This window comes from Bufo gargarizans, chromosome 9 (genome assembly GCF_014858855.1).
Source record: "Bufo gargarizans isolate SCDJY-AF-19 chromosome 9, ASM1485885v1, whole genome shotgun sequence".
NCBI lineage: Eukaryota > Metazoa > Chordata > Amphibia > Anura > Bufonidae > Bufo > Bufo gargarizans.
Window position 1 is genome coordinate 113,294,061 of NC_058088.1, and position 14,526 is coordinate 113,308,586.

The window sequence follows — 14,526 nt, forward strand, 5'->3', positions numbered from 1 at the left end:
TCTCAAAATCTATTGAAGAAACAGCAGAACACAGCTATAGTAAATGATCCCTATTGTGCAAGTTTTGAGTTTAGTGAATGATATACAGTTGCAGCAACATCGACATTTAACACAACAAAATCCATTAAAAAGGTCAAGTTAAGTTTTGCTTCAACTGTAATGTCAATATGCAGGAAAATGTGTAAGATCTTTTTTTTTCCATTCTACTTTTCAGAATCTATATCTTAATTAGGGTGAAACTTTATTGAAATTTTACAAACGTCATATGTGTAATACACAAACTAAACCAGTACATTCCCCTTCATAAATAAATTCTCAAGAAAGCAGCACAATACAAGAAAAATAGTGCTTCATAAAATTATATACAGCAGAGCAATCCCTGGTGGCAATATCAATACAAAAGATAATATCTGAATTCTCTCGGCATAGCCACTACTGTGAAGAAAGGTTGTAGACAAAGGAGTGCATAGTAAACCTAGCCACGCATTGGTGAGAGGTAAAGATATAAGCCACACTAAAATGAGTTACAGTAGGCCTTGTTAGAATGGTCCTACTCCTCAACCCCGGGTGTAAGAGAGAAAAGACCCCAATAATCAGAGGCTGAATGAACAGTCACTTCTGTCATCCCATATTTTAAAAAAATAAATATTTTTCTAGTGGAAACATCGTAGTGAATAAATAATATTCCAAGGCAACAATGTAATTTGTCGTACATTAAATAATCACATTCAGAGATGCAGTCAATCATTTTAGAGAGTACCTTCTACCACAGTCTTCATACAGGTCCTGGTGCCATGTAGGTTTCAAAAGAACCATGTACAATTCACTATCTGTTCCTCTTGGTCAGTTCCTCATAATGGTGCTGTAGTATAGACTAAATGCAGTCATGTACACCACTATATATAAGACAGTACTTCCTTATGGTTTAGGCTACTTTCACACTGGCGTTTGGTGCGGATCCGTCATGGATCTTCACAAACGCATCCGTTCAGAACGGATCCGTTTGTATTATCTTTAACATTGCCAAAACGGATCCGTCTTGAACACCATTGAAAGTCAATGGGGGACGAATCTGTTTTCTATTGTGCCAGATTGTGTCAGTGAAAACTGATCCGTCCCCATTGACTTACATTGTGTGTCAGATCAGATCCGTTTGGCTCAGTTTTGCGTTTTGGTGTCCGCCTCCAAAGCAGAATGGAGACAGAACGGAGGCAAACGGATGCATTCTGAGCGGATCCTTATCCATTCAGAATGCATTAGGGCAAAACTGATCCGTTTTGGACCGCTTGTGAGAGCCCTGAACGGATTTCACAAACGGAAACCAAAACGCCAGTGTGAAAGTAGCCTCTTCCACCTATCTCTCAGCTGAACCTCATGTGTTCACCTGTCACCACTACGGTGTAGTACCCCATCAGTGATAGTTAAACAATTTGTTCCTCGACCAATTTTTCACCTCCAGATCGGGTGGGTATCCATGTATGTATTTTTTGGCCCTCGTGTAAGAGTTGTGTTTACCTCGCAGTGTTTAATGACATGAATAGCCACACGTGCCACAGAACTAGACTTCTTAGATGATATCTGTGATGTCCAGGCCTCACCCTTAAGTGACTGTTTAGAAGTTACAGAGGGGCTTCCATTGCTCGCAGATTTGCCACAGTCATTATTATTATTTACAAGTGAACCCTCCTTCTCCTTGAATGTGCTCATATTTTTGCTTGGGGTTAATCTGCTTGCTCCAGCAGTAGATTGGCTTATTTTTTGTGGTATCTTGCTATCTTTTTGCACATGTCTAGAAGAGATCACAGGTTGTTTTATGACACATGGACTCACTGCTCCTATAGCTAGGTCTTTGGTTAAAGGGACTCTTCTGATCCCCAAGTCATTAGGTTTTGATTTTTTGGGGATGCTTCTTCCATTTTTCACTGATAAAGTGTTTTTGACGGTATCTCCACTTTTGTGCTCCAAATTATTCCTATTACTTCCTATAGTGTTGTCTAGCATTGGTTCTGCTCTAAAATTGTTTGCTTTTTCTGAGGTATTTTTTAATTCCCTTTTCCATTTAGAGCAGGGATTATGGGTTTCTTTTTGTACCACAGTATGGACATCTTTTATGCCCTTTGAGAAGGAATTATATTCCATATACTGGGGCCCTCTTGATGTTTCATTTGGTGGGTCCACATTCTTCTCCTTTGGCTGTGGAATGTGATCATTCACTTCTTTGGTTGTGCCTGATTGTTTATCTGATAATGGCTCCACAAGTTTTATCTTGGACATAAAACACCCAGGCTGAGATCTTCTAAGTTTAGGAGTCTCCATATTATTAAATATTTGATTTTGATTGGATGCATCAGATCTTGTTGAAATTGATGATGGACTGGATAACTGGGAGCCAGGAGGAGCTATTGAGTGTTTAGTATTCCGGAGCGCAGATTTTCCTGATGTTTGTTTCATTGTTTTAGAAGTAACTTGGGTTAATGGTTTGGAAGGCTTAGGATTACCTGATAATTCTGACACAATGTTAAGGCCATTTGTCTGTTCGGAAGATGTAAGTTCCTGAAGGCCAGATGATTGTTCAAGGTTCCCTGATTCACTATACTCCAATCTATGTAAGGAATTCTCATCTTTTTGTTTGTTTCCTGAAATTTCTGTAAAGTCGCTTAGTTTCTGTGATTCCCCTTCTGTCTGCTTGGAGGATACAGATATACACTGCATAGCTGATCTTGTATTGGTTTCATGTACCTGAGCATCAATTCCAGCAAGACTTCCTGAAAATGTAGTCTTAGGTGCAGAGAAGCAGAGCATTTTTCTGGGTAAATGTGATTGATCTAGTGTGTGAAGGCCACTGTCGAGCTTGTCCTTTTCTTTTAATTGGGTGGGAACCTGGGCTTTCAAACTGCCTGGTAAAGTTTCTGTTGTAAGACAGTCATCACTAACCTGAGTTTGTGACTGGCTGACATTGTCAATGTCCAATTGTTCATGTAGTGGCTTTAGATGCATTTGGCTTGTATATTTGGGTTGTGAATGGGATGTTGATTCCTGGGGAGATGCACTTGTAAAGTGAAGTGATGATATTTGGTTTTCGTGTCTATCTAATGATTTTGATTGGTTCGATTTTTCAACCAGTAAATGGTCCACTGAATGATTGTCAAGTAATTGGACTGAACTCTGTCCAATGAGCTCATGAGACTCTTCAGTTAGTGGCCAAAATGTATTATTAGGGCACCAGTTCTGAACTGGCTCTGATATATCTTGTTGATACCTATTACATAGTATGTGCATATTAGCTTCTGAACATCCAGGCCTGTGAATGCTTAGCTGTTGATCAGAAGCATGAAACTCATATGTCTCAGGGGACATCTGGAAAATCTCAGTTTTCTCCTTTGACAACAATACACTGACCTTCTGTATGTCAACTTTGGCTCCTGGTGGTGAAGTACTATTTTTTGCAGCAGGTAATTGATAAAGTCTATTGTTATCCATATGGGGTTTCTTTTGACTTTTATATTCCATCTGGTGCCTCAGAACACGCTCTGACACCTTCCTCATCTGGTCAACACTCTTCTGGTCACAGTGTTCCTCACCCTGGGCATTACAAGATATAAAGGGCTTTGCACTATTCCAGCCTAAAGAACGCATTCTACAGACACGTCTTCCCAATGGTCTACGTGTGTTAAGTAGGTTTCTTTCCAGTGTAAGTTCAAGTTCATCTTTTGACTGGCTAGCTTCTAGTGCGCTACAAGTAGCCATTGAATGTCTTTTCTGTAAACGTGTCTTCTCCCATTCTTTCCGTCTTTGATCTTCTTGTTCCCGATGTTTATTTTCCTACATAAAAATCATTAAAATGATTGTGATTACAATTATGCAGGACATGATTTTACAGGTATTTGCAAAAAAATAATAAAATGTATCTTTCAGTCTTTCACATAATAAGCTAAACTACTCATTGTACTAGTTACTGAACTTCATATGGTACAAAGCTGGCCATACACATGTCTATCTGCACCAATTTGACCAGCGTTCAGATATTTTACACCATGTGGGTGCTGGATGTTTTAAGGGCATACACTGCCAGATACAGTATCTGCAACCATTACAATGTATTTTCCTCTACGATATCTGAAACTGATGCAAGAAAATGCTGAACTAAACCTACACCTGTTATTTCCATTGATCAGGGCCAATTATTTTAGTCCCATAAACCTGATATTTGCTAACAACGGTTTCTTTCATGACCACGTGTGATTACCACGTGTATAATCATGCTTTTAGGGTGTATCTTTAGCATTCTGATTAACTTCAAATAGTGAAATGTGGTAAAATATGCTAAACATATAATGCGAGCTGCTGATCAACTGTACAGCCAATGCAGTCAGCTGACTCGAGCGGAGACGCATGTTTTACGCGTTGTCAACCGCACGTACAACAGGTGTAGTCATCAAAACTTGGAAACGTAGAAACCTGTTTCCCTCTTGACTTCTACTGGGAAATGAGGTGCTACGGTTTCTAACTGCAGCATACAGTAACTGCATCCTGACCGCACCATGTGGTTGTACCCTTAGGCTGCTTTCACACAGTCAGTGTTTGATCAGTGATTCCCATCAGTGGTTTTGAGCCATAGCCAGGTGCGGATCAGAAACAAGTGCAAATCTTACCATTGTACCTTATTTCTGTATATGCTCAACATCACTGACCAAACAGTGACTGTGGGAAAGCAGCCTATTGATATTAATTAATCTATTCGCATATTTTCAGGAAGAATATGTTAGGAAGCACAGAAAGTTGGGATATAATAAAAAAACAAAATAGGATTTTTAGAGAATGCATTAAAATACTAAGGCTTATTTCACTCGAGCGATATGAATAGCGTCAGGATCTGTACAGGAAAAAACTGATGCGTTTTGCACACAAGTTTACTTCAGTGTCTCTGTTTTTGACATCTGGATTGCATACCTTTTTCACGCATGTAAAGAAAAACTGAAGAATAACAATCTACATCTCCTAGTCACCATCGGTGAAAATGCATTATATCCAGATGCCCCATTCACCTCTATGGGACCAAGGCTGCGTGAAAAATGGACAATATAGAAAACATACTGCAATTTTTCCTGAATGCAGCGATGATCAGTGATAAACAACGCTCATGTGCAAAGACTCGCTGAAATGAATGCGTCAGGATTCAGTCTGAGTGCTGTCCGTTCGTAACACGCATCGCAACCGGACAGAAAACTCACATGTGTGAAAGAGCCCTAAGGCTCCATTCACACGTCCGCAAAATGGGTCCGCATCCTTTCCGCAATTTTGCGGAAAGGGTGCGGACCCATTCATTCTCTATGGGGACGGAATGTGCTGTCCGCATCCACATTTGCGGATCCGCATTTCCGCATCCGTGCTTCCGTTTCCGCAAAAAAATAGAACATGTCCTATTCTTGTCCGCAATTGCGGACAAGAACAGGCATATTCTATTATGTCGGCAATGTGCGGTCCGCAAAATGCGGAAAGCACATTGCCGCTTTCCGTGTTTTGCGGATCCGTGTCTCCGTGTATCCGCAAAACACATTGCGGACGTGTGAATACAGCCTAAGACAGACATAACAGAGTTGACAGGTCATCTTTAACCCATTAAAGGGGTTGTGTCCCTTTAGCAGATGGCTTTTAACATGTAGAGAAATTTATTACAAGGCACTTACTAATGTATTGTCATTGTCCATATTGCTTCCTTGATTCATTTTTACATCACATTATACACTGCTCGTTTCCATGGTTACAACCACCCTGCAATCCATCAGTGGCTGTGCTTGCATACTATAGGAAAAAGGTCTGGTCTCTCGGGTGGCCGGGACTGTGGGATCTCACGTAGGCTGCTGCTTTTACCTATAGTTTGCAAGCATGGCCATTGCTGATGGATTGCAGGGTGGTTTGTAACCATGGAAATGATCAGTGTATAATATGATAGAAAAATTAATCCAGCCAGCAAAGGATGCAATATGGATACTAACAATACATTAGTAAGTGCCTTGTATTAACTTTCTCTACATGATAAATGCCATTTGCTTAAGTGGCACAACCCCTTTAACATTAAAACTGGAAAAACCCTCCCAAAAATGTAACTTTTTAATTATACATTTTGAATTTATGTCTGAAGTAAATCTAATTGGCAAACAATTCAGGAGATACAAGTGCATTTTTAATCTCTTATTGACATAAATCATTTTAGCCTTAAAGGGGTTCTGCACTTTAAATTAACTGATGATCTATCCTCTGGATATCCTCTCCATTCAAGTGAACAGAGCTTAGCCGCGCCCACTCTAGTTGATACAAGTCGTGGCGTCAGTGGGCGGGCGGCCTGGCGGTAAACAGTGAGAAGGCCGCGGCGCTGCTGGAGCGCCGCTGCCTTCTCAAACAGCTGATCGGCGGGGGTCCCGGGTGTCGGACCCCCGCCGATCAGAAGCTGATGATCTATCCAGAGGATAGATCATCAGTTAATTGAAAGTGCAGAACCCCTTTAAGGACCAGTAACATGTTCCCCCCTCTGTGTTTCAGCGGTCATAATATTTCTATTTTTCTTTGGATTTTTGGGATGAGTGTTTTTTTCAGGAACCACTTTGGAATACAAATAGTGGTTACCACTGGTGCCTTGCAGCTCTGGGGTCCTGGGTTTGAATCTGACCAACATGCAGTTTGTACGTTCTCCCTGTGTTTGCCTGGGTTTCCTCTGGGTTCTCCGGTTTCGTCCCGGACTCCAAAGACATACCGATAGGGAACTTAGATTGTGAGCCCAATTAAGGACAGTGTGATAATAATGTCTGTGAACCGCTGTGGAATATGTCAGCGATATATACGCGAGTAAAATAAATATAATGTATTAAATAGCTTTTATCTTTAGGGGGAAAGAAAGAAAAACTGATATTTTAACATTATTTTGTAGGAAGTACTTTTAAGGCTTTCACTGTGTGGTATAAATAACATGGTAACTGTATTCCATGGGTCACTACAATTGTAATGATACCGAATTTATTATTATTAGTTTATTTTTTTCCTTTCCTCTTGCAGGCTGTCAGCTCCCCCACTGCCCCTCCTCCTTCAAGCTGGCTGAGATCACAGCCAATTGATAGAGAGAGGGCTGCTTTAACTCTTCATATCTCAGACTGGGTAGCAGCGATAGATATGGACCTGGTCATGTATGAAAGCTGACAATCTGTAAAACAAGAACAGAATCACAGCATTATCTCTACTACATGAGAGGATATTGCTGTTAGAAATCAGATCAAGAGATGAAAGCATCTGAAACCTGCTACTATCACTCCAAAGTAGTGAAGATTATGCTGTGGTTCTGGTTGTGTTTTAAAACTTAGATTTCACCAAGACCAGGCCCATATCTCTAGCTGCTAACGATCCTGAGATATGAGGGGTTAAACCAGCCCCCCTCACCCTGCTGCCTGAGCTATGCTGATGCTAAACTGTTAAGCCCTTTTCTCAAAGCCCGAGCAGAGCTCGAGCAAAACTGTTAAGTAGTTACTGTTGTATGCAGCCAATGAGTGCAAGATGTGTATCACGATCGGCGTAACTGTCACATACGTGACACGGAGGGAGGAAAAGAGGGAGGCCCTGCCCTAGTGAGAGGGAAGGTGGTGACCCCTGACTCACCTTGCGTCTGGCACCTGGCTGCCCTGTCGTCCCTAGACGGGTTCCTCACCCGTACGCCGATCACGTGCCTAAAACCCTGGCTTTCCCTAGGATGAGCCCTAGATAGTGAACAGGGCGGTGGGAACACTAGTCCGCACCACTAGCTCTAGAGGAAAACACCAAGGGGAGGACAGACAATACAAACTAAACATATAATCCCAGGTGGGCAACAACAGGAGACAACAAAAGCCCAACAGGGATCCGGAGGGTAGCACTCTGGAACAACAACCAGATTCTCAGCTCCAGTGGGTCAGTATAGAAGTCCAGGCAGGAAGCTCTATAACTGGCAACAAGAGAAGTGTGAGAGGAGAATATAAGGAGTTTGGGAGTGGCAGACAAGAAACAGCTGAGGAGGAGAAGCTACGGATCCCTGAGTGAGACAAAAAGGATAGCAAGGCAAACACAGAAAACAAACACTAAGAAAAACCGTGATCTTTAGACATAGAGCGCGCAGCCACCCGCTGCGACTTCCTGACCCCGGGTATAACGGAGTCAGACGTGGCTCTTGACACCCTCGTGACAATGTGACTATAGAGATGGCAGGTACATGTGGTCCCTGGAGCCTGAGGGGACTCCAGATGTCCTTCCAACCTATATTAGGAGTACAGTATAATACATGGTGTATGGAGAGCCCTGTTACAGATTTGAACTCAGAAGCTTCAAGGCATGCATATGATTGCGTATTAAAACCACAGTTACTAACACAAAACAGAAAAATGGCTATTTAGTATTCTGCAGCTCCATCTGCTATCATTGCATGACTACAAAAAATCTCATGCTTCCTGTAACTATCAGAATAAGAAAATATTTTTCACATGCGTGATAAATGCAAATAGTTGTATTACTGATAGAACAGATTATGATGTCTGCTGTGCTCAGTTTTGTGTAATTAGGGGCAGTGAGAGCCCAGCAGTAACTCTGCACTTAACCCTTGCACCTGCCTTGATTTAATATATCCAGATACACTATGGATTCTGCCAAAGAATTGGTGAATCCCAGAGGCATAATTGTTATATCAGCTGTAGTAATAACTATCTTACAATAATTAGCAGACTATAATGAGCAGAGATGTTGAAAGTGAATACATATCTGTATATACTCCGATTTATATTGAAACACTGGTATGCTCTATTGATATCCTTAAGGTACTGCCACACATTCAGGTTTCTGGATGCAGCTTTAGAAGCCAAGCAGTGAATCAAAAGGAGAGAAAGTATAAGGTCATACACACACGAGCGTGTTGAATGTGAGGAACTCATAAGCGTGTGTCAGTGAGAGGTCCCATTCTCAAAAAGCATTATAATTATTTGTAATGCTGTGTAACCCTTAGGCCTCTAGCACATGGCTGTGTGTCCCCCGTAGCCGTATTGCGGCCCGCATACGGCAGATCCACATTACACGGGACACCGGCCGTGTGCATTCCGCATCACGGATGCGGACCCATTCACTTGAATGGGTCCGAAAATCCGAAGATGCAGTGCAGAGCGGAACATCAGAGTGCTTTCATGGGGTTCTGCTATGTGCTTCCGTTCTGCAAAAAGATAGAACTTGTCCTATCTTTTTGCGGAACGGAGAGATCGCATGCGGCTGGCCCACGGTCGGTGCCCGTGCATTGCGGTTTGCAGCACGTGTGCAATTGGCCTTAGTTAAGAGTTCATTGGACGGCACTCCTCGGTTCTTCAGTACAGTGCTCAATGGTAATTATGATAAATATAGTAGGAATAAACCACAGCACTCGTTATTTATAGTTGAATCAATTATGCTTTTTTATTCTTATTTTTTTATCCATCCAGGAATTAATTGTACAAACTGGCCCACGTTTCGGTCTTATCACAAGACCTTGCTCACGGCCTGAGATAGAATTAGAGATATGGTACACATGAGAATTTATACATTCATTGGCCTTAGGCCTCATGCACACGACCGTTGTTGTGTTCCGTGTCCGTTGTTCCGTTTTCCGTGATTTTCTGCGGACCCATTGACTTTCAATGGGTCCGTTGAAAACTCGGATAATGCACCACTTGTCATCCGCGTCCGTGATCCGTGTTTTCAGTCCGTCAAAAAAATATGACCTGTCCTATTTTTTTTCACGGACAACGGTTCGTGGACCCATTCAAGTCAATGGGTCTGTGAAAGAACACGGATGCACACAAGATTGTCATCCGTGTCCGTGATCCGTGTCCGTTTTTTTCCTATCATTTGCAAGGCAAACTTGACTTAGATATTTTTTCACTTTCCTTCATGTCTGGTGATCCTCCAAAAATCAAGGAAGACACACGGAAACAAAAACGGAAACGGATCATGGAACAACGGAATCCCGTTTTGCGGACCGTGAAAAAATACTGTCGGTGTTTTGATCAGTGATTTCCATCAGTGATTGTGAACCGAAGCCAGGAGTGGAGGCTACACAGACATAAGGTATAAGGGAAAGTTCTGCACCTGTTCTTTGTTTAGAGCTGCTCCTGGCTCAAAATTACTGATTGAAAACACTGACCAAACACTGACTGTGTGAATAAGGCATTGGAGTCTAATTCTGAAATCTACTAAATTAGGGCTCAGGCACACCAAAGGCGTTTTTGCAGTCCGCAAATCGCGAAACTGAAAAATGCGGATACTGGCCGAAAGCCTGCTGCCATTTTTTTTTTCAATCCTTCACAAATGTCTGCATATGTTGTGGCCGCATTGAAGTGAATGGGTCTGCATTCGATTCGCAAAAAATGCAGGTCGGATGTGGACAAAAACCCGGGTCATGTGCATGAGCCCTCACACTGACATAAAGCTGTTAGTGTAATATAATAAATTCCAGGACTCTAAGGGTTACACGGCATTATAAATCAGTATAATGCTTTGTGATCCTGTCAGAGGAGCAGAGTTCAGAATAGGCTTCAGCTTTAGTTGGAGAACTCATGAGATGATTCAGATTGGTAATTGAGTGTACATAGACACCAAGAAAGGTGCTGTTTCCAGGAAATCAAAAGGAAAAAAAACGAACAATGCAACAGCACTTTGCAAACACATATAATAACATAAACACAATAGTGCCATTCTCACTATAGAAAATGCTAATGCTACATTATAAATGTGAGATTCTTGGCAAATACATTTTGTACAAAATGATTTATGCCTGTCCACCAGCGTCACTAGTGGAGGTAGTATTCACTGTTAGGTTCCTGTTCTAAAGAGATCGCCTTGTTGTTGGTGGACAGGTACAATTGATAAGTCTGTACAAAATATACTTGCCAAGAATCTCACATTTACAACGTAGCATTAGATTTTTACATTTTCTATAGTAGTATAGTTCTATAGTATGGCACTATTATATTTAAAAAACACAACACATATTAGGTACTCATCAGGAGTATGACAAAAAACAAACAAATATCGTATTAATCTCCCTTAATTTTAAATATACCTTTTATTAAATATGTATTAATATATAGAAAACTCTCAAGGAAGCGCCATTTTTTTTATCTTAGGTAGTCATATAATACACCATCTATATAGGGTCTGGGTTATAGGCAAGTATATAAAGTATAGCGTCTAGATTATAAACAGGTATATCAAGAGGTGGGACATGAGATGTCCTTCTTTACTCATGGTTTGTTGACACAGGAATAATGAGAGAATGGGATTATATATGTCTTTTATATTCTCAATCATTAGATGTTCAACATGTCCCAAATATGTCTCCAGATCCAGGTGTTATTGGGAATAACATATATATCCCTATTCCATCCCTAGATCTCTCCCTGACTACGGGCAGAGCACCTGCCTCTCGGTGGCTAAACCTTTACAATTCGTGCCCTTGCCCTAAAAAGCTGAATGTTATTCCCAAGCAAAAACAATCTAACAAGTATAAATGACCTCTCTTATAAACAGGGTAGTCCCAAGAGAACCATTAAGATGATGATATAGTCCCATTCCAATGGGTCCCAAGGGACACACACACAAAAAAAGTCCCAACGCTGCGTTTCCCCAGTATTCTCACTGGTTTTTCAAGGGATAATATAGTATATGGGAGTCAGACCAATGGGGATCCGATGATTCAATTCCTCGGCCTGGTATCTCCACCAGCCAAAATCCCTGTAGTTGGGAAATAGACCCTAGATGTGGGTTCCAAATGTATGGCGTCTGTGACAGACTGAACCGTCAATGGGGCTGCTGGAGAAGCTTGAGGGCTAGCCTCCTTCCTACTGACTATGGACCCAGAACTATGGAAACCCCCCCTCAGACCTCTTAGGGTTACAAGGAACTATTAACCCTGATTTATGTGTGGAGTTACAGAGCACATCTTTCCTATTGCCCATTAAAAGGTGCCGAGTGTGAATCCCGCAACACAAAAAGGGTTAACTCTGCACTGAGACTCCCAATAGTTTATTTGTCCCTTTGTTCTATTGTGTTAGTAATAGGATTAAGATAGCTGACTCTAGGAGAAGGACTCCGGTGTAGAGGAGTAGATCACCCTATGATACACTCAGGAGAGAACCCCATCATATGTGTCTCCTCTCTCCCTATTCTTTCATTAAGACATTGGGGAGGGGATGTCTGCTTGCATGCTGTTCATGTTTGATTGAGTTATGTTGTTAGACTTCTTGAACTGTATATATACTGAGTTGGTCTTCAATAAAGAGAGTTCTTGATTTGTTTCACCCTCAACATAGAGTCTCATCTCATGTGTGGTGGGAACAGCTATATTTACTCTGGGGATTGCTATAGGTATTATACCCCCCTGGGATTACAACTCGGTTCTACCCAATGGAAGCTGGATCCTGGTCTTGGGCCTAATGGGGCAACATGTCAGCCTTTTATGCAAGTCTTCCAGCAAGGGACACTCCCATTAGGGACCATGTGGAAGACTGAGACAGTTTCTTACATAAACCAATCACATGCAGTTACAGGCAGAAAACACACACATGTGATACAATTAATCAACACAATGGGATAACGTAATCATTCACAGGCAGAAAACACCCACCTGTGATACAATTAATCAACACAATGGGATAACGTAATCATTCACAGGCAGAAAATACCCTCCTGTGATACAATTAACCAACACAATGGGATAACGCAATCACTCACAGGCAGAAAACACCCTCCTGTGATACAATTAACCAACACAATGGGATAACGCAATCACTCACAGGCAGAAGCTACACATTTTTCCCTTTGTAGAATAATGAGCCGGCGGGGGGTGGGGGTCGGTAGATTCCTCTACCGAACGAATAAAACATAACATGGCCTATAATACTCATAAATCAGGGTTAATAGTTCCTTGTAACCCCAAGAGACTGAGGGGGCTCCATAGTTCTGGGTCCATAGTCCGTAGGAAGGAGGCTTGCCCCTTAGGCCTCTCCAGCAGCCCCAGTGACGGTTAAGTCCATCACAGCGACTATATGCTGATTAAACTTGCCGCATTATAAAGGGAGCATCCCTTTGTACTCCTTCCCTACATTTCCTGTTTCTTACACCGCCTCCTCTATCCAAAAAACTACCAAAAATATGTTATGCAGGTTATAAATAAAGGGTATCTCATATTGGGGATAATTTACCCCACTAGTGGGAGCCATCCCTCATCGATGTAACAAACCTAAGAATACAATGAATGCTGCTATGGAATGCATATGCGTTCAACTATGCGGCCGGAACCGGAAGTGACGTCTCCTTGCCTAAACAGGAAGTTGGCCGTGGAACGCTATGCGCTCCACAGCCGATGAAGCCCGTGGAACGCTCCACAGCACAGGAAGTGCACGATGTTCACCCTTAACTCCTGTTCTCTATTAATATTTATTCCGTAGAAATAGATCATATACTGTGTATCAAGAGGAGCAAATCTCCTCCATTAATAGGCAAAATGAAATTTTATGTATCATTAATTACTAGGAAATTATGCCAATATTATTAGTACAATAAAAGTGGGAGGGAGAGGGGAGGGGGAGTCTAGGCTCTATTTCCCAACTACAGGGATTTTGTCTGGAGGAGATACCTGGCCGAGGAATTGAATTATTGGATCCCCATCGGTCCGACTCCCATATACTATACTATCCCCTGAAGAACCAGTGAGAATACTGGGGAAATGCAGCGTCGGGACTTTTTTCTTTTTTTGTGTCCCTTGAGACCCATTGGATAGGGACTATATCATCTTAATGGTTCTTTCGGGACAACCCTGTTTATAAGAGAGTTCATCTATACTTGTTTTAGATTGTTTTTGCTTGGGAATAACATTCAGCGTTTTAGGGCAAGGGCAGTGATTGTAAGGTAGGTAGGGTCGCCCCTTTAGGGGCGGGTGCTCTGCCTGTAGGCAGGGAGAGATCTAGGGATGGAATAGGGATATATATGTTATTCCCAACAACACCTGGATCTGGAGAAATATTTGGGACATGTTGAACATCAAAAGATTGAGAATATAAAAGACATATATAATCCCATCCTCTCATGATATCCTGTCTCATGTCCCACCTCTTGGTATACCTGTTTATAATCTAGACCCTATACTTGATATACTTACCTATAACCCAGACCCTATATAGATGGTGTATTATATGACTGCTTAAGATAAAAAATTGCCCTTCCTTAAGAGGTTTTCATATTTTAATACATATTTAATAAAAGGTATATTTCACTATTGTATTTACTTTATTATTTGTGTTTGCAGAGTGCTGTTGCATTGTTTTTTTGTTTTGCTTTCGTGCTTTCAGCTATGGCGACTTGCACCTGCGCACTGGGATGTGCAGACTAGCCCAACTTTCTGTTCTTTGCAGTCCAGGAAATCCACATCTATAATTCACAATTATAAACCTACATATGGGAGAATATTATATTAAACACAATCCAAAGGTTAAC

At 41.6% G+C, this 14,526-nt stretch overlaps 1 protein-coding gene across 1 annotated transcript in view; it reads right to left on the reverse strand.

Moving 5' to 3' along the window:
- Positions 1-1,232: 1,232 nt before the first annotated feature.
- The window catches only part of LOC122919483 (formin-J-like), an 81,298-nt gene continuing 68,004 nt past the window's right edge, over positions 1,233-14,526 (reverse strand). The window contains exon 12 of the mRNA XM_044268543.1: positions 1,233-3,822. Within this exon, the coding sequence (XP_044124478.1) occupies positions 1,450-3,822 (2,373 nt within the window). The 3' untranslated portion in view covers positions 1,233-1,449. The remainder of the gene's footprint in view (positions 3,823-14,526) is intronic.